General features: G+C 38.7%; 1 protein-coding gene across 2 annotated transcripts in view; it reads right to left on the bottom strand.

Annotated features, from left to right (window-relative positions):
* The window catches only part of AHCTF1 (AT-hook containing transcription factor 1), a 69,142-nt gene extending 47,397 nt beyond the window's left edge, over window positions 1-21,745 (bottom strand). For both annotated transcript variants that reach the window (XM_045861099.1, XM_045861108.1), the window contains exons 1-6: window positions 21,342-21,745; window positions 11,581-11,708; window positions 9,638-9,891; window positions 6,345-6,525; window positions 2,074-2,281; window positions 466-582 (exon numbers count right to left, since the gene is read on the bottom strand). In XM_045861099.1, the coding sequence (XP_045717055.1) occupies window positions 466-582; window positions 2,074-2,281; window positions 6,345-6,525; window positions 9,638-9,891; window positions 11,581-11,701 (881 nt within the window). In that variant the 5' untranslated portion in view covers window positions 11,702-11,708; window positions 21,342-21,745. The remainder of the gene's footprint in view (window positions 1-465; window positions 583-2,073; window positions 2,282-6,344; window positions 6,526-9,637; window positions 9,892-11,580; window positions 11,709-21,341) is intronic.
* Between the last annotated feature and the right edge of the window lie 279 nt (window positions 21,746-22,024).

A 22,024-nucleotide genomic window follows, 5' to 3' on the forward strand; every position in this document is an offset into this window, starting at 1 on the left:
AGAAAAATATACCAAATGAATCCTAAAATATACTGCAAAAGGCAGGTAGAAGGACTAGAAAACAGAGTAGTGATAAATAATGAAAGAGGTATATAAAATAAACAGAAAAAAAGAAATGAGACTGTAAAAGAGAAAAAAAGTTCTTACGAGAGAACACACAGCACCATAAAAACTGCCCAAGGTAGCAAGGGTGCCTGCTCATCTGAATGGGCTCCCTCTTGGACACAACACTGAAACAAGTCAAGCAAACCCCATTTCTTCTCACTGATGTCTGTGCATTACTCAAACACACAGAAATAATCATTGAACTTTTCACATCATTTCAACTACCATTCACTAATTCACAGAATTATGTTGCTTTCACTAAAAAGAGACAACATAGCACAAAGTACAAAATTTCCAAAAGTAATTAACCACTGCTCCATTTTGACAAGTATTTTTTAAAACCACCGGTATCACACTTACCTATCTTGAGTAGACTGAACAGCCCACAAGTAACAGCAGTTACGAGGATCATTCTCAGGTTCTTGAAAAGTAACAGCATATATGGGAACCCTTCCACCTTCCAATTGTGTGTAGTATCTAGAAAAGGCACAAAAATTAGTACACTTCACGCTTTTCAATTATAGCCATGTGAAAAAAAGAAGGTGTTACAATGTAAGATTTTGCACCAGAGTTACTACTGTTTATGAGACCACCTTATCTTTAAAAATACACAGGGTACAGGACAAGACAGTGGGCAGGGCATCCACCCCCCAGGCAGAGCTGGAAGGACTAAAATTACGACACGCGTTCACATACGCCCGCGTGAACTAGCCCTTCCAGCACATGCCAGGGTACGCCACTACGCACCCCTGCACACTGGGAAGTACCCCAGAAAGGGTGAAACACCGCTCCAGCACTCCCTTTTAGCTGTGTGGGTCTAAGAGTCAGTCTCATTACTACAACAAAATGAGTTAGAATCTGAAGAGTTCCCACAAACACCTTCAAAAGCATAATTAGCCAAGAACTGATACTGCTACAGAACACACTGCAGAAGCCAGATTCCCCAGGGACTCTCTCAGGAGCAAGTCAAAGACAGAGCTGGTACAAAGGTATCAGCAGAGAGAGCTGGGATGAACTTCCCACAGGGAGCCACTACAGGATGGATACACAGCATCGGCACTTCACCGGTACAGTACAGGAGAATCCGACTCTGAGGAAGTGCAAAGACAGTCTGGGTTTACCTAAGGGGCTTGTAACACTCTCATATTATCAAAGAACCCAAAGGTAAGAAATGAGCCTATTTGAGATAAGGGAATATTCTTATTTTCCACCTTTCTTTTCTTTACTTCAAATTTGGCAAGTAGGTACCAATTTGTTGGCAAGACTAAGGACTAGCAGCAGAAAGTTCCAAGGGTGACTATTTTGTTGACTCATCTGCAAGATAAATTACTGCAAGATGGCAGTCTAATACACCTTGAAAAAATGAATATTAAATTGACAACTTAAAATACAAATGGGCATTTACTTAACTATTAGTAGAGATTAAATTAAAAACCTATTAATGCCTATTTGCTACCTCCCTCAATAATGGGTTAGTTCCTCAGCGATTTTAACACCATAAATATTAATAAAAAGTATCAGTATAATTGTATTTGGGGTAAGTTTTTCACAGCATAAAAATTTTTAAGCAGTATTTTATAACTGATTTTTTAAAAAGCCTTTGTCTTTCTGTCAACTGCGAACTACCACTTTATATGTATTTACACATATGGTCGTGAAGAAAAGGACTTCTGAAAGAAGTCACACTATACAAATATGCAGAGTTCATCTTTAGAGTCATGCTTCACTGGCAAACTGAACACCACCACAACTGACATACCTTTGAAATATACACTAAAAGAATCAATCTAAAGTCATTCCTTTATTATATCAAGTCATAATTTAATACAATGAAAATTATTCACTCATTCAATCATTAATCTATCCTACCTTGTTCTCCTTAAGCTAATTTTTAAATATTTATAGAGTACACGTTACATTCAGAAAGAAACGACCAAAAATCTAATCACAGAAGAAGGGTATGCTTACTCTCTCTTCATGGTTTTCATATTCCAGAGTGCCAGGTAGCCATCGGAAAAGCCGACGGCCAGCTGGTTTGTCCTGCTCAGGTAGCTGAGCGTCGACACGGCCGTTCCCGACGGGCTTCCTAGCTGGAAGCACAGATGGCGCCCTCCTTTTATCGCGCTTTCTCTGATGTGTGGCACTTCAGCTGGGATGCCAGCTATAACTTCAAGGTCTTAAAAAAAAAAAAGCGAGATAAACTATAAACAACGTAAAAGAAGATGAGTCACCCATTATTCAAGTGGCAACTGAAGACCACTGGGGTAAATCAAAATAAGATTAGTGATAAAATATGATGAACTATAAAATAGCCACTGTTATCTACTGAAATGCCATTAATTTTCAAAATACATTTAATTATGTAATTTTAACCCAAATATATCTCTTGGAGAAATGTCTAGTTTCAGGGATGGGGTAGAGAATATGTAAGGTCAGCCTGGTACACGTTAGTGTCAGAAATCTAGAAAACTATTAAAGTCTAAGAGGAATTTGTCAGACTACATGAAAGAGAACATTTTACGCATCAAAAAACAATAAATGACCTGAAACTAACACAAAATAATGCAGAATGTAAACTGTAATTGAAAAATAATTTTTAAATAATGAAATAAATGAATGAAACACATTAAGTAGGTAAAACCTCAGGAGTTTCCGCTCCTCTCACCTACAAAAGAACTTCCTGAATCACTGGAAATAAGTAGGTACCAGCTTCTTACTCTGAAAATTAGTACTTTAATGAAAGGCAAGCATCTATCTGCATTTTCTGTAAAAACTGTATTTCAGGTTAAACAAACAGCCCTAGTTCATGAGAAAATTCTTCTTTAGATTAACAGAAGTTTAAAACCATCACCTAATGAAAGAGGTGATTTAGGCAACAACCTCAATAAATAAAACAATTAATTTAGAACAAGGCTTTTCAACCTTCACTCTAAGGACGTGTTGGACCAGACAGTTCTTCACGGGGTCCGGGGCAGGGAGGCTGCCGTGTGCACGTAGGATGTGAAGCAGCATCCCCAGCTTTCACCTTCTAGATGTCAGTAGCACCATCTCCCTCCGGTAGTTACAAAGGTTGACGGGAAATTTTAAATAGGAAGAGGAAGGATCACTGTCCCCATCTGAACCCAATGATCACTAAATGTGAAACGAGACACCATGTGTCTCCTGATGTGATACAATATGACAATTCAGAAATACCCAGTACTTCTGAAGTATCCTTACCAAATGTTAAGAATGAATCTAATCAGATACAAAATGTAAATGACACAAAGAAGACAAAGATAATTCCAAAATGTGGGGCATTATTCCAGATGACTTCTTCAGCAAGTCAGTGTTGCTAAAAATAAAGAGGATAGAGAGAAGATTGCTCTGCCTTCAAGGAAATAGGAGATGTCAAGTGTAATGTGTGGACCTTGTCTGGATCCTGGTTCAAACTACCTAAACGCAAAAAGATGCTTTAGAGATGATCACAGAAATCTGATTGTTAGATTGTACCAGAGATTTCAACCTTTTTCATCTCATGGCACACATAAGCTAATTAAAATTCTGTGGCACACCAAAATATATATTTTTTCCTGATCTGACAAAGAAATAGGTATAATTCTGATTCTTTCACTCCAAACAGCTCCTGTCCTGTTGGCTATTGTCACTGTTTTAACATCTGAGGGAGAAGAGGCCACTGTCCCTGACTAAACAATCAGGTGTTGTATGTTTTAAAATTCTAATGGCATACCAGTTAAAAATCACTGGACTATACCAAGGAATTAGTATCAATGTTGTTAGGAGTGGTAATGACATCATGATTATATAGTAAAGTAATCTATTTGCTTTAAATTAATGCTGAAGGAAAGGGGAATAAAAGAAACATACACAAACAGAAATTTTTAAAACTCACTTGAATTTAGGTGATGGGTATGTGTGTTGTGAATTCTTACATTCTTTTATCTACTTGATGATATCAGCAATCTTTAAGAAAACTAACTATTCAGGCCTGTATGTCACTGTAACTGTTGTGCAAGAGTCGATTCCCTCAATGCTATCATGAAGGGGTTCAGAAATCATTATCCCATTGTTCTTGAACAGCTACCCTCCTGATCCCTTCTGTTTCTGATCATTTTTTCGGAGAACAGCAAGTGATTAAATTTTGCCAAAATAAACAGTTCATACAGTGAGATACTGTAAACTTATTTAAGAAAACAAGGTAGCCTCTACATGTACCTATGTGGCAGGATGCGTAAGAAATACCGTTAGGTTTGGAAACATTGCAGAACTGTCTTTACAGTGTGGAAGGAACTTCATTCTCTTTGTTATGTGTGTTTCAATAAAGTCTAAATAATTGTAATCATAAATTATTTTTTATACAAAAAAATCTGCATCGAACTCTAAAACTCAATTTTTTGTGTGCTATAAAAATTCAATACCTTCTTAATTTTCATAATTGAGATAATGGTTCTGTGTCTCTGATCACGATACAGAGTTTAATTATAAAATTACCCTTGTGCTACTTCAACTGATTGTTGACTTCTGAAACAGAAGATGTTTTAACTATTTTTATCTAAAAAGTTTTAATTATGAATATAAGCATTTTAATTAACCTTACACCTGTGATGATATCATACACAAAACACACTCGGGAACAAAACTTTAAGACTATTTAATTCCTTAACAATTTTCTATAAAAGTACAGTTAAACCATTTCTAATAGATTACAAATTCATTTTTAGTTATTTTCGTTAATCAATTCTTTTCATTTAAACTTTACCCAGGATTTTATTAACCAGGTCTTCATACACATAAAAATTTTAAAGTATTTTTTTTATTATTATAAATTTTTTTTCTTAAGTGCATATATGACCATTACTTTTGCAAAGTCAAATTTTTCAGGTTTTATTTTGCAGATCTAAATTTAATTCAAATGACTACTTCAGTCAAGTTCTGGTCAAACTTTTACAGCTTGCAGTTTTAATCAGCTTTATTATATATACTAACAGTTTTTATTACTTATGCTTATTATAAATTGAGAAAAAATATTGATGATTTATCTTTTCCATAGCTGATCTGTAAACGAACAGATCTTCAATAGTACAGGATCGCTTTAAAAATCAAAAAGGTCCTCCAGCCCTGGCTGCTGTGGCTCATGGACTGAGCGCTGACTTGCAAACCAAAGGGTCACCTGTTGGATTCCCAGTCAGGGCGCATGCCTGGGTTGTGGGCCAGGTCCCTGTGGGGGCGCATAGGAGGCAACTACACATTGGTGTTTCTCTCCTTCTCTTTCTCCTTCCTTTCCCCTCTCTAAAAGAAAAATAAATAAATAAAATCTATTTTAAAAACAACAACTCTAAACATAAAAAAAGTTTCTTGAAGGTCTAACAGTTCTTTTCTGAAATAAACATTTTTAAAAAGCTTTACAGTTCCTCCTCCATAAACCAGTCAAGAGCCCATAAACAAAAAAACAAAAACTGAAAGCATTTGAGTAAATTTGCTAATATAAGGATTAGTATTAAATAGGAAAAATGGCCTCTTTTCACTTTAAAAAAAATTTGATTAGCATTAGTTTGGTGTGTTACTTTGTGAAGGAAAACTTTCAGTCACTGTTATTTCCTAGTAAATTACTCCATTTGTCTTGTCTTACTACAGGAGCATAAACAGAATGCCAAAGCACTAGGCTGCAGCCTACATGGATGGATAATAAAATCTTTTTTTTTTTTTAAGTTTTTTGTTTATTTTAGAGAGAGGTGAAGGTAGGGAGAAAGAGGAAGAAAGAAACATTGATGTGCAGAGAAACATCGATTGGTTGCCTCTCACAGGCCCGCAACCAGGGACCTGGCCCATAACCCAGGCACGTGCCCTGACTGGGAAGCGAACAAGCAACCTCTCCCATTGAGCCACACCAGTCAGAGTTGATAATGAAATCTTGATAAGGTTCAAGATTTTATACCTTTAGCTCTTCTTTTGGCATTTACTTAGTAATGGATATTATGCAAATATATATCAGAAAACAAATAAATCGATATCCCTATCTCTTTCAATACCTACATTGATATATGAATACTTCATCAATAAAATAGACTTAAGATGTAAAAAGTATCCAGTGCCCAAAACATTAAAACAAAGGTCCAAACAAAAGAAACAAAGGTACCTAAAGCAATTTCTATATAAAAATTTTTGCCTTTTTAAAAATCAACCCCTCGTATCAGAATACTCAGGTGGTTGATTTCTGGTTTCAAGCAAAGACTAATCACCTGATGCCTCTACTTCATTCTGACTGCACGACAAGTCATCGAGACACAGGTCAATAAGAAGGATCTGTCCGACATTAGTCACCACAGCTGCCACACCAAAAAGCCATCGCAAACTCGGGTGCAAATGCTGCGTGCTTGCGCTGGCTCCTCCGTGATTAATTATAGGTTCAACAGCTGTTACCTAGAAAGTAGAACAAATGATGATGTTAAAGCAGATTATTAGATATAACAGACATTTTCAAGCATTTTCTAATGTAAAATCGTTAGCATCCATTTGATACTTATGAATCTGAATAACATAATGAACTTTTCCAATATAAAAAGAATTATATTGTTACTTCAGTGTATTAAAAATCATGCAGTTGAAATAATTGATGTTTATTGAGAATTTAATATAAGCCAGGAATTGTGCTAATTGGTTTATTTAATATTCATCATAACCCTTTGATATTGGACTATAATTGCATCTGTTTAAAGATGCAACACCCAGAGGCTTAGGAAAATTATCTGAGTTATTCAAGTCACACATTCATTAAATGTAAAATTCAAACCTAGATTTTTCTCACTTTAAAGCTCTTAGCTGCTCTTAAAAGCTCTTAATCTAGGATTATACAGCCTCTTCTCTTAAGGGAGAGTAAAAATAAATCATTTCAGAGAAATGGACTGTTTACTCTTAAAAAAAGTCTTGTTTATGGCCTTAAAGCCATTAGAGGTATACTGTTCTTTAAAAGGGCTACATTATAATGGACTTCACACAAAGCATTAAGAATGATTAAATTACTGACATTTAACAAGGACTGCAATGAAAGAAAATCATACTGTAGCTGCATTATGGAGTTACATTTCCCCTTCATCTCATGAGTGTCTATACCTAATAGTCCATATTTTATACTTAGTTTTCCTTCTGTTTCCTATTAATTCACAAATATTAATTAGGTATGTTATGTGATAATTTTTTGGTGTTTCTACTATAATACTGATAAATGTCCTACAAAGAGTAAATTTGTTATCAATGTTACATACATTAATATAAAATTAGAGTTTATTTCAGGCTGTAATTTTTTTACTATAAACAAGAGCCTGGCTCTACATTTCATTAGTAAATAAAACATTCCATACTGTTTCTAATTCTGAAAGATGTAATTTCATGGATTGTATTCCTTTTCTAAATTATGATAATAATGTCTCTAAATACTAAAGCATATTTTCTTTGATTTCCTCACTGAAGGGTAAGGAAATCTGTCACAGCTTACATTCCACATACGAATACTATATAAACTAAACGACAATCCTATCCTATTTTATTTTAAAATAAGACAGTTAAAAGCACACAAATTTAAGAGGCGATATTGTGCCCTACTCCCAAAAGTCAGTTAGTTGAACTTCCTTGAATGTTACCTATCACTATTCTTCATATCTTTCCCTTCTCCTACATTCTCTTTCCCAAGTGACACCAGCCACCCACCCAAATGAACTACGAAAACTTAGGTAAGTTCCTTCTCTATCACTCTAATCCAAATAATCAAGTCCTGTCTGTGTTATCTCCTGAGTATACACTGAAGCTGTCCCACCCTCTGTTTCTACTGTCATTTCTTTGGTTCAGTTCATCATCATTTACCTGAGCTACCCCAATACAAGGAGCTTTTTACAGTTGAGTTCTGCTTTCAATTTAAAATGATTTCACCATAGACTTTAGGAGGAAGCCCCTAACTGCAAACAAAGCTATTCACAATCTCAATCTTCAGCATTTCTGGCTCCTACTTCTTACTTCCCTCTCCCCGAGCAATTCTAAATAAGCCTAGTTTTCCAAATGCTGCATACACTGTGACTTTTTACATTCTGGTCCTTTTGCCTGAAATGTCCAGTCTTTTTGAGTAGAAATTATTCAGGAGTTCTCCATGTTCTAAATGGAAGAATCTGTGAAAATACTTATATTTATGCTGTTATCTTATTGTCGGTTTTCTCCTACTGGACCACAAGCTTTCTGACAGCAGGAACCAAGTTCAATTCATCTACTTATCTTCAAAATCTAGCACATAGCTTTTTATAGTGAGCACTCAATATATGTATTACTAGATTAATTCTGTCTTAGAATCACCACTGGTAAGTACATATGAGATACTCAGCTATAAATTACTTCAGATTTCCACATTAGCCCACAGTCTTCCTCACTGTAAAAATATATTTTATCATTAACCTCCCTCTTAACTTTAAAAACTCTATGACTGTATACATTATATATACATACATATTTCTTAAAAAAATTTACAATGTTTATTGATTTTAGAGAGAGGGAGAGAAACATCCATTGGTTGCCTCCCATACACACCATGACTGGGAACTGAACTCGCAACCTCAGTATGCACCTCGATCAGAAATTGAACCCCCAACTTTTGGTGTACAGGATGATGCTCCAGCCAACTGGAGCCACAGTGGCAAGGGCCATACATACACTTTTATGCATATCTCAAGTACATACTTTTCTCACACCAAGTACAGAAAGAATTCTACTCCTCCATGACTGTATATGGGGGTGTGAGCGTGCATTTTGAGTGTACGCATGTTCTCCCCATGTACGGAAGAGCAGCTGCAAACCTGCCGAAGACAAATCAAATTCAAAGTACTTGTACAATTACTACTGGGGAAGATGCCTGGCATATGGAGGACATACAGATACTAGAACTAATAAATAGTAATTAATTATAAGTGAAACCACCACTTAAATATATCACTCAAATCTTAACAACAAAGACATGCTTTCCATATCGCTCCAAGGCTATACAGTTGCCCCTTAAACAACATGGGTTTGAACTCCACATATGGGTCCACTTCTCTTCTTTAGGATTTTTCCCTCTAGCTTACTTATTTCATTGTAAGAATACAGTCTATAATACATGTAACATACCAAGTATGTGTTAACTGTATCAGTAAGACTTTTAGTCAACAATAGGCTATTAAGTTTTGGGGAAGTCAAAAGTTATAAGCAGATTTTCAGCTGTGCCGGGGCGGGGGGTGTGTGAGGTGGGTAGAGGAATCAGGGCCTCTAACCCCTGCATTGTTCAAGGGTCAGCTGTAGTCACACACAAAAAATGCCCACAGTAATAAATATTTTATAAGTATTTTTATAAACTTTTTTATTTTGAATTTTTAAATGAAAAATAACACTTCCATAAAAGTGAACCAATTAGAAGTGCATATACAGCTCAATGAATGTTCACAAAGTGGAACTGCCTGTGCAACCAGTAGGGGTTCAGTTTTGAAAACAATGTCCACACATCTTAAACAGTACCTACCCTTCCAGGAAGAACAACTGCTTTAACCACTCTTGATATACCGAGGTCATACAGACAAAGGACACTTCCTTCCGCATCTTCCAATCCAATTAACAATCCGGTTCTCTTCTGCCAAGAGAACTCTTTCACAGCTAGGATTATCGGTGGCTCATCATTCACACCACTGAACCTATAGGCAGACAGCCGCTCTCCCGTCAGAGAATTTACTACCTCGAGTTGTGGACCACAACTCAAGTAAGCAAGTCCATTTTTCCCTAGAAGAAAAGCAAGCAAATATGTTGCTTATTTTAATATTGTATGTACACAACACAATTATAGGCTTTTGCATGTATAATAGTTCATTATACAAAACTTTATATGATATCTCCAAATTGAAATCTAAACACTTATAAAAGAATGGTCCTCAATTTAGTCAAATAAACTGAACTACTATCACAATAATTAACCATTCAGTAAAGGAACCATTATTTCATTTACTCTTAATACATACCTTAATACAGAGATAAGGCAAGTAAACATTCATAAGTGGGATCCCAAGTCTGTCTAATTCCAAAGCTCAAATTTTAACTACATTATACCTTAAGAGTTAAAATACATGTCATAAAATGTTAACACATGACTTTAATCCAGAAGAGTTCAAATTCCAACTGAGACATAACTAACATAATAGGAAATATTACAAGCCCTTCTTGGCCCCTTACTTGTCATGTTTGGATTTTAATCTGCATGCAATGTAAAGTAACTACAGAGTATTAAGCAGGACACTGACAATCTGATTTACGTTTTTAAATGTTCCTCCAGCTGCTAAGTAGAGAATGAACCACAAGGGGGAAGCACAGAAAAGTAAGGAGATGATACTTATGCTTGATTGGTTGCCATTAAGAAGGAAAAATTGACGGACTGAAGGTTCATGTTAAGAGGCAGAACGAAAAGGATCTGCTTGCTGATGAATACGATATGGCTCCCTGAGTGAAACAGGAGAATCAGGAACAGACTCCGAATTTTCCCTTGGGCTGCTAGATGGATAGCGGTAATTTTCACTACTAAATTTGCAATGTCTCTCATGCATCTAGGTAAACAGATAGCTGGATATACTAGATTATGGCAGAGGGGAGGCTATAGGGCCTAGTGAAATAGTATGGCACAGTGGTGACACAGAAGACATGGGGTCAAAGCTCATTTTTGCCACTTGCACAACTAAGATCAAGTTGCTTCACCTATTTGATTCTGAACTGCATAGAACAGTGACTTTGTCGTAGAAAAGTCTAATACTTCACCTTAATAAAAAGTCATCACAGTGCCTAGCATATATTCAATACTGTTCCTACTTTTAATATTCAAGAGAATAGCACTGTAAATAGCTAAGTGCCCAATAAATATGCTTTGCTTGTCTGCCTGCTAGGAAGGATGGTTGTGATATTCACTTTCAGAAAAGTCTGCTGCAATATCTTTCACTAAAATGAAATCCGTAATTTAATGCCTTCTTTGGTACGGTTTCTGCTGTATTATATAATCCAAAACATATACTGAGATCTTGTTCAGATTAATGGAATTACAGAAAGATTTTCTAAATATTTTGTCTTATGCAAGCCCTAAAAATCAGAAATTATCTACTCATAAGACTGTTTAGGTTCTACCTCAAACTCAGCAATAAAAGGTACTAATTATAAAGAAAAACCAGCTGTATGTTATTTCTACTTTCCAAATGTAGACAGTACTAAAAGATATAAAATATACGATACTTTTAACAAGAAAATAAACTATACCCCCCAGAGAGCGACTAACGTGTTCTCGAGTGTGTATGCTATTACACCTGTAGTCGTAGATGTTAATATATTTACGTAAGATCACTCTAAATAGATTCTGCTTCTCGTTCACCGTAAAGAAATCTCAATAGTCAAATCAAATCAATCAATCAGTACATTTTCAGCAACATTATTTACCTGCAGCAAACTTCCCACGAAGTACAGACTCTAATGTTATTTCATCTTCTCCCAGGGCTTCAATGGTCACTTCTGGGAACTGCAGAAGATCACTAGTCACTTGTGCTGCTAAGTCTTGCATACTTCCACTGGAATTTTTTTAAAAGATATTATTATGATATATCTCTACTATCTCTAGCCAGAATAAAAAGAAAAAAACACACAAAAACTTAAAAAACTAAAACTAAAATCTGATTATGAAATACATATTATGTGCTTCTGGGTTTGAGGTATTCTCTCCTAAAAAAATTATTTCCCAAACAGCCCAGGAGAGTAAAGATTCATTAAACCAGTTGTTCTAAGGATATACATGATTACCTAGAATTAATCTTATTGCATGACTCACTCTGAAAGAACATGTCACACACCAAAAATATTAATATATATTTGAGAAAAATTACTACTAAGGTAGAAGGGGAGAAGTCCATGAAAAAATGTCCAAACCCACAGTAACCTCAGGTACTGAGTTTAATACATGTCTTTAAATAGATAGAAAAATTTTTAATTATCCTTCATTTCCAATATATAGAAGACTAGATTCCTTGAATGACTCCCATTGTAAACAAGCAAAAAAGATGGTTAAAATATCAAAGTATTTTTTTTCAATGGTTAATGAGTTAGCAAAGCCAAAAGTGAAGAGACAGCAGGAAGACAAGCAAGCTGGCTTGAGCCTTGAGGATGAGCTACCAAATCCAATCCAGGTGACCCTGATCTTGTTTTCAGCACTCTGAAGTCCACAAAGACAAAGGAAGAAGACAAAGCTTATGGCTAACAGAGCCAATGCAAATAAGAGGAGGTTCCCCACCCCACCACACTACATTAAACTCCATAAGGCTCCATCGTCAGCATAAATGTGAGAGAGAGCACCCATAGTGCAGGACAGAAGAATAAAGCCACCTAATTTGACCTTGGCTGTAAGTCTCTACTCAGAAAAATAAAACTCTCCCCTTCACACACATTAGTGGCCAGAATTCAAGCTATGTTATCTGAAAATATTCAGATGAAGATCCAATGAAAATGAACCTACAGTCAAAATAACAAAATAGACTTAGGATATCATGATCAACAGCTAGTTAAATTATAAATTAGTCTGTCAAAGACTTCAGATACTGAAATAATCAGAAAATGGTATGTTTAATATGCCTAAAGATTAAGCTTGTGAGGAAGAACCTTTAAAAATTAAAATAAAAATGGTCAAGTGGATTTGAAAAAAAAAAACAACTTCTAGAGTAAGAAATGAAATAAGTAAAGTTTAACTCAATGGGAGAAACTCAAAGGAGTGATGAGAATGTTGCAGCTACATGCAACAATATGAACAAACACCAGAATATAACATTAAACAACAAAAGCAGAAAATACATTTAGAATGATTATAATTTATTAAGCTACAAAGACCATAAATCTAAACAAAACATTGCCTAACAAAAAGAACATATGTAGCAAAACTACAAATGAAACAAGATAATAATGAACACAAAATCCACAGTAGTTACTTCTGAAAGGAGAAAAAACAGATTAGAATAGAAAGGAATATACATGAGACTCCAAGGTAATGGTCAAGTTCTTTTTCCAAAACTCGGTGGTGAGTACATAGGTATTCACTGCATCGTGGTTCTTTATAACTTAAAAATATTCCTTTGTGCCCACTCAACAATTAATAGACCATAGAGGGAGACGACCTACCATGTTTATTCAGAATCCCCTCGCCTGCCACCAGTGTAACACTAATAGCAAAGAACAGGCTAAAAAACAGTTTGATATTCGCTAGTTAACGGACAAACAGATGAATGAAACAGATAATCTAGACACAGAACCACCAACATTCAGTAGATAATAAAAAGCCTGTTTAGATATTTCAAATCAGAAAGGAAGTATGGACTATCCAATTAACATTACTGGTACAATTTGCTTTTCATTTCCAGCAAGGAAATCACATATTGGTGGAGGGAGAAGTTACACACATTACCCACACGCCCCCCCCCTTTAATACCTAGAAAATGTGTGCGCACATGTGTGAGTATGTGCACATCATGAAGCAATACAGAAGTGAGTTAAAAAAATCCAGATATTTCTAATACCCTGCAGTTTGGAAAGAAGTAAGCTGAAGGGGTGAAGATAATTTTAGGTCTAGAAGCCTTTAATACAGACACTGCCGACATCAGCAGAGGGCCATTTATTAATCTGGGACACTGTGCTGCTTTCTTGGGAGAAAGGCATTAAAAGTCCAAAGGTATCTTTCTAGCAGGAGAGTGATCCCAGGTACAGGTCACTTCTCCAGGTAAGAGGTTTCCCAGCAGGGACTAGGCTCAACTATAACACTCAACCCAAGTCACTCTCATAGAAGAAAATCAATACCATCAAACTGAAGTCTGTGGTAGAACAAAAGTATAACAAGCCATTCAAAAGACCTTCTTAAAAACCAAACAACATTTTTTAAAAATTGTACTCATTTATTTTTAGAGAAAGGGGAAAGGAGGGAGAAAAAGAAACACTGATGTGAGAAATACTGACTGGCTGCATCTCCATGTGAACTCACAACCCGGTCACGTGCCCTGACCAGCAGTCAAACCGGGGACCTTTCGCTTTACGGAGCGACACCCAACCAACTGAGCCACACTGGTCAGGGCCAAATGAACACCATTTTTAAAAAATGAAATAACTGCTGTATTAAAACAATTCCTGTGCCTTAAATTTTGTTCTATTTTTCCCACAAAATTAATTTTCTAAAAAATAGCATTTAGTTTATTCCATTTCATAAAATTAGTCTCTGTGTGAATTCTTCTCTGTGTATCTGCATACACAGATGTCTGAAATAATTACAAAAAGTCAGTACTGTTTACTTTGCGATCCAAATTTGGGATGACCCGTTTCTTTATATTTTTTTGGTACGACCTGGATTTTAAAAACATTTTTCGTTTTTATAAAATGACAAATAATTTTTAAAAATAGAACTAAAACTAAAACGAATAAAACTTTGAAAATACAGAAGATAGCCATTTTGAGAAAGAACAACAGTCTGAGGAATCACACTACCTGATATCACTTACGCCAAAACTCTGAGGACTTAGCTAAAACAATGATTCTCCAAGAAACTTTCCCTGATCCCCAAACCCTCCCCTACCCCCCACATCTACGTTAAGTTATAATCCTCTCTGTTCCTAGTGCACCTGGCACTTCCCCATCACGCTTGGCACTCACCACACCGCAAATGCCTCTCTGTGTCCCCAGCCCCACTGCAAGCTCTCAGGAGACAAGCGTGCACCTCGCTCATCACCTGACCCCAGCAGTTCCCACACTGTGGGGAGGGCACAAAATACTGGTTAAATCCATGAATAAATGATTTCCTTCTCTCCCCCTTACCATGCAAGATGTGTTTACCAGAAACTGCCCACTTCACAAAACAAAAAAGAAACACTGCCCTCCTATCATTTCTATTCCCAAAGACTCAGCCTTTGTTAAATGGCAGATCTCCACCTAGACGGTCTATGGTCCTTCGACCTCTAGCTTGTTCTTCCTTGCCATTCTTATTCTCTACTCAAAGCTTTAACTGGCAAGTACTTAAACCCTGCCACAAAAAATGTATGTGAAAATAATTTAAAGTTAACAAAAAGATCAATTATAATTTTTGGTTTAGTGTATAAATGCTATTTTATAAATTAAAATGTGACCAACTGCCTCGAAAAACTTAGATTCATCACTATTAACTAAAAAAAAACTTTAAAAATTATGTCTCAGAATGCTCGGTCATTAAGAATGAAAATCTTTTGCCCTGGCCACTGTGGCTCAGTTGGTTGGAGAGTCATCTAATATAACATAAAGTTGGGAGTTTGATTCCCGGTCAGGGCATATACCTAGGTTGGAAGTTCAATCCTGGTTTGGGGTGTGGATGGGAGAAAATCAATCAATGTTTCTCTCTCATATTGATTTTTTCCTCTCTATCTCTCTACCCCCCCCTTCCTGCCTCTCTAAAATCAATAAACATATTTTTTTAAGTAGAAGTCGTTTTATTATACAAAACAGATCCAAAATAGTACTATAATTGAGTTATAATTACTGTACTATATAGTCAATGGAAAATAATGACTATTAGCCTGAAATACACAACCTCATAAAGGGTCCTAGCAGTCCTTAGTTGCTAAAAGGACTGTATTTACACAAATTGATCACGTCCTTCTTTCTTAGTATCTTAGCATAGAAGAAATTTTTAAACAAATTTAGGCAGGAAAAGCCACCATCACTGGTATTATGTTGTTTCCTCCTATATCCTTGATAGAAACCAGTGTGTGTGTGGCAGGGGGGAGGAATGGGGATGATGGTTTCAGGGTGATTCAAGCTCATTACATTCAAGCTTACTTACTTTCTGGTGTGCAGCCAAGTTCCTAACAGACCTGGACCAGCACCAGTCCACGGCCTGGAGGGTGGGGACCCTTGGGTTAGAGCATCACCCCCATACACTGAAGTTGCCAGTTCAGTCCTGCCAGGGCTCATGTAAGAATCAACCAATGAATGCATCCATAAGTGCAACAACAAATAGATGTTTCTTTCTCCCTCTTCCAAATCAATTTTTTTAAAAAGTTATTCAGAAAATGGTCTTGCAAGCAAAGCAGTGGGAAAATACAACCCTCAATAAGTGGGGAAAAAACAACCAACAGAAACAGTCCTAAAAATGACACATAGCTTAGAATTAGTAGATGAGGATAACTAAAAATAAGTTATTCTAGCCTTTATGTCCAAGAGAGAGGAAAGCATGGGCATGTTAGTAAGATTTGGAAGATATAAATAACACTAAATCAAATCTCTAGAGATGATAAATTCACTGAATGAGATTGACAGATTAGACATAGGAAGTTGTAGTACATATAAACATCCACAGTGAAAACTATCTAAAACGAAGCACAGAGAGAAAAAAGGCTAGGACCAGGAGGAAGAAGGCAGAGCTGTAGCAGAACATCGAGTGCCCTAATATTTGTAACACAAATCTCCAAAAGGAGAAGACTGAAACAGTTGAAAAACAAATGGCCAAATTTTTTCCTAATTCGATGACAACTATAATCCCACAAATCCAAAAAGGTCAGTGAACCTCAAAGCACAAGAAACATGAAAAAACCACCAAAATTTTTCAAAATCAAAGGACAAAGAGATCTGAAATGTAGCACCCCACACAAAGTAACAAATATGACAATGGCAAGAGGCTTTTCATTGAAAACAATGCAAGCCATCAAATGACAGTGAAACATCACATTTTAAGTTCCAAAAGAAAAAAGCTTTTGTGACATACAACCTCTAAAAAGTGACTTACGAAGTTTCAACTTCTCAAGGTCTAGACAGGCACAGCAAGAACAATGTGCTGGCTGCCACTGGAAACACTGAGTATTTTCTTGACAGTGCACATGGATTATATCACTCCTCTCCTCAAAACTCTTCAACAACTCCCCACTGCACATTAAAAGTAACACCTTCAGCCTGAGGCAATCAAGGCTCTCTATAATTTGGAAGTTGCAGATTATCTTTACAGCATTGCTTCCCAAACCACTTATTTCATCAGTATGCTATAGCCTACCACTTTTATTCTTTTATTTATGCTGTTTCTGCTTCCACCTCTATCGGACAAAGCCCATCAGTCACACATGAGATTCCCAGTGTGGTCTGGATACAGCATCCTTTCCTATTTGATCTCATCTCTAAGATCACTACTTTTCCTCTTTGTGTTAGTAATCCTAAATGTAGTTTTTAAAATTCATTACCTGTGTTTGCCTGTCTTCTCCATTATACTATGAATTTCTAAAAGGCAAAAATCATCTCTTATGCCTGTGAATTCCAGAGGGTCACAACGACTTGCAACTAACAGGTTATAAACATGTGGTAAATTAGGACAGTAAAATACTAGCAGGGACAGGAATAGACACATTAAACAATCATTTCAATTAAAGAAAAAACCCTCAATATTCTTAAAACCCAGCAAGAAAACAACCTCATATAAAAACTGGCCAGGGACCTTAGACAGACATCTCAATAAAGAAGATATACAGATAGCAAACAAGCACAGGAAAAGATGCTCCACATATAGTATGTCTTGGGGGAAACACAAGTTAAAACAACATCAAGCCCTGGCCAGGTAGCTCAGTTGGCTGGAGTGTCATCCCTACACCAAAAGGCTGCAGGTTCCATCCCCAGGCAGCGCACAACGGGAGGCAACCTACTGATGCTTCTCTCTCCTCTCTAAAATCAGTGAGCATATCCTTGGGCGAGGATTAAAACAAACAGAAGAAAAAAACAAAACACCACCAGATCAAGAAGTCACAGTAGCTTCTGTCCCGTCTGGAGTGGCAGCAAGCAGCCTCAGGCCTTTGGCAACGAGACAAGCAGACCTGCAGGTTGAAGCGTAAAAGTAATGAATGGAGCTCTGAAAGGAATTAAAGGTGGTGGCTGTGGACTTTGAGAAAAGTAATACGAAAACCACCCTCTTAAGATGTTGAGTGTAAGGATCTTCATGATGAAATTTCTATAAATGGGACAGGCAAAACCTTGTTTCTGAGGATGAAACAGACCCTCCAGAAGACACTAACCAGCGGTAACACTGTATCAGCTGCCCTGGACCCAAAGTGGGATTTTTCTCTTACGGCTACAGTATAAGACACAGAACTGAACTGCTTTGCCTGAAGCAAGTGAAACGATTCCTCTCCTGTCATATGTGATTGCCGGTGGTGCTAGACAGTATCAGTGCGGCCTACTGCTAATTGCTAATGTCTATAAAGCAATTCCCCCAAGAAAGATTCATTTCAGAGCTCTTTGGACTTCATCTCCAAAAGCAGCCCAATGATTCAAGTGACAGGGAGTTTATCCCAGCAAATCTTGGGCAGTTAGTGAAATCTGGATATAACTAACAACATTCAGAACATCACAGCTTAGGTGATCTGAGCATTGCCTGTGTATTGGCAGAAGTGCAGTGACTGTAAATCGAAGGTAATTCACATGTGATGCTCTTCTGCAGGAAACATACTCAGCCTAGAAAAACATTTTCTCGGAGTGGAATTCTATTTAGCCAAATACAGAACACTGACAATACCAAACGCTGTGAAGGTGTGAGCAACAAGAACTCTCATTCACTGTTGGTGGGAATACAAAATGGTGCCTGCACTTTGGAAGACAGTTTGACAGTTTCTTACAAAACAAAAGATAATCGTACCATATGACCCAACAACTGCAATCCAAAGGAGCTGAAAACATGTCTATACAAAAACCTGCACATGGGTATTTGTAACAGCTTTATAATGATCAAAACCTGGAAACAACCAACATGCCCCTCAGTAAGTAAATGGACAAACAGCGGTACAATCCATACGGCTATTCAGTGCTTATGAAAAAAAGCTGTCAAGCCACGAAAAGACATGGAGGATGTTTAAATGCTTATCTCTAAGTGAAAGAAGCACATCAGAAAAGGTTACACACTGCATGATTCCAATTATATGACATTCTGAAAAAGGCAAAACTGGAAACAGCAAAAAGATGAATGGTTGCTAGGGGTCAGCAGAGAGGGGGAGATGAACAGGCAGAACACAAGATTCATGGGCAGTGAAACTACTTTGACACTAATGGCGGATACATGCCGTTATACATTGTCCAAACCCACAGAATGTACACCACCAGGAGTAAACCACGGACGATGACACATCAATGAGGGTTCAGCATCCATTCTGATTGGGTGGGGGAAGCTATGCATGACTACAGGCAGGGAATGGACTATACTGGAAACCTCTGTACCTTCCACTCAATTTTGCTGTGAACCCAAAACTGCTCTAAAAACTCAATGTTGGGCCTAACTCATTTTTAAGTATACTACATTGTTTCAGTTTTAAGCAAAGCAAAATTACTAGGAAAGATTAATACAGAATACACATCCTCAAATGTGGCTAAATTCCACTACAGAATATAAAACTAGTTGTTCATCTAGTTGTTCAATAATTACACTGCAACTTATACTGAGCAAACATTTCTACAAAATATTTTATGTGCATATTTACTTTTTCTTTTTGACTCAAAAAGACAGTTATGATTTAAATGTAAACAGTGGACCCAGAAACTTAGAACTTTTTAGCAAGTGATTTTCCAACTTAATTCAAGCATTTATTAACCGCCAAGTACTTTTAAAACGTTGTACTGGAAAAGGAATGTAGGGGCAGAAAGATCACCTACTTCCTGAATTAAAGGAGTTCCATTCTGAAAAGGAGATACATACCCATTAGAATATCAGAGCAAATAAATGCCACAATGGAGGTATTCAATACAGATGTTGTGAGATCCCAGGAAAGACGTGGGATACAGAGGAATGAAAGAGTGCACAGAAAAGATGGTATTTACACTAAAAAGGATTTGAATTTGAGATCTTGAAAAAGGCAGAGGTGGCACTCCAGGCTGAAAGCCATCGGCAAAGGAACATCAAAGTGCACCTTTAAGGAAACGGGCCCAGGATCACCATTCTGGAGTAGCTGAAGTGCCGTGTGCGACCTGCTCAGGCCGAAGAGAAGAAGAACCTCATTGTGTTACGGAGACAACGGTAGGTAACAGTCCCAGTGAGGGCTTCTCGAAAAAGGTTCACGGTTAGGGAAGAAACAAGGTCTGGCTTCCTCTCAAATCCAGAGGTGTCTGTCACAAAATCGCCGTGTACAAATCTTTAGAAAAATAACTACTGCTGTTCTGCACATTGTGACACTTGGGTACTAGGTTACGGTAAGATCAAGGATCGAAGACGACAGTACAGAAAAGAACGCAGTCTTCTTCCAGCGCTTAACACGGAGCATCTCTCCAGCACTCGTGGGAGCTGGGCTTGCTATCCCTGGCTAACCACCCCAGAAAAAGGAGACCTATCCCCATTTCTTCTCTCCCCACAGGCCCACTCGGTGAACGTTCATGACAGAGGCTATTCAAGTCTCCTGGCTCCTGACGATGACTTGAGAATAAAACGAAGTTTAGAGTTTCCAAGAGACTTATATTTTACCCTAAAGGACCCAGGTTCTTCCAAATATTTCTCCAACTGTCTATTCAAAAGAGAAGAACAACATCTATTACAAATAAACTTCCCCCACAAAAGTCAACCATTAATAAAAGTTTCTATCCTCGAGCTTCCAGGTGGATGTTGGGCACTTTAATACCCACTCGAGGGTGTACGGTTATTTTAACTCTCCGGGCCCTTAACAAGAGCCAGTTAATACCCACTTCAAGACGTCCGGCGGTTTTAAATCTCCGTCCCCTGACCCAGTCACCGCACCTTTTAAATCACGAGTCAAACTTTTTCCCCGCCCTGGACTCACCCGAGCCAAGCCCAGCAGCATGTGGAGTACAGACCGTCGTACAGCCAACTCAAAACGCCTTCGGGAACCCCCAGGGGAGGAGATCCCGTCCAGGTCGAACGGCTAGACCGTGAGGACCTGGCTGCCATCGCGGAGTAAACCCCGCAGCGCGTCTCCGCCGCCATGTGCCCGAACCGCAGCTTACATAAGCCGTGCTTCGAGCGTGCAGCAACCGCCAACGCTCGCGCTCGCCCCCTCGGGCCCGGTCCGCGGCCGCCCGTTGGGCGGGTAAAAGCCCGGCCTAGGCCGGGCACGAGGCGGGCCCCGCGGGCAAGGCGCGGCGAGACCCAACCGGGCGCCGCACGGGGCCCAGGCCGCCCAGACCCGCCTTCCGCCGCAGGAGCCCAACACCCTCCTCCCCTTCCCCCTACCCACCTGAGAAAGGCGGGTGACCGAGCCGCCGGGGCCGCCGAGTCCAGTGGGGCGCGAGGCGTGAGCTCCTCCCGCGCGGGGCCGTCACAGCATCTCCCGGGAGACACGATCGCCACTGGCAGGAGGCGCGCGCCTCCGCCGCGCGGAAGCCGCTGCTCTTCTCGCGGGCCTCCGCCGACGTCCTCCCTGACCGACCACCTTACAGCCCGAGAGTGCCTGCGCCAGCTGCAGGCCGGCTGACCGCTCGGCGACTAAAACGCAGACGCTGCCCGCGCCGCGGTTCCGGGTCCTCCCCCACGCGACTCTGCCTCCTCCGCCTGGACAGCGCCGGCCCTCCTTTGCGCAGTACCCAGGGCAGACGGAGCGAGTCCCACACGCCCCGGAGGGGAGGGAAGAAGCAGTGCGGAGAGGGAGGGGAGACCGCAAGGAGATCGCGGCGCGGAGACCTGAGTTCTCGCGATTGTTCCGACTTCGGGGGTGGGGGCGTGCTGCGCCGCGGGAATTTTTAAACGCCGCGTGGAAGGTGGGGGAAGAAAAGAGAGGAAAGGGAAGTAAGGTCGGGAAAGGCAGTCCTTACAAAAAATAGAATCTGCCCGCCTCCAAGGAGCTGAGGGGAAGAAAGACTACGATTCCCACAATGCCTTGGGCATTGAATGGCTGGGGCTACTAGACTCAAGGGTCCAGAG

Source organism: Phyllostomus hastatus, unplaced genomic scaffold (genome assembly GCF_019186645.2).
Source record: "Phyllostomus hastatus isolate PE091 unplaced genomic scaffold, TTU_PhHast_1.1 phas_contig_148, whole genome shotgun sequence".
Taxonomy (NCBI): Eukaryota; Metazoa; Chordata; class Mammalia; order Chiroptera; family Phyllostomidae; genus Phyllostomus; species Phyllostomus hastatus.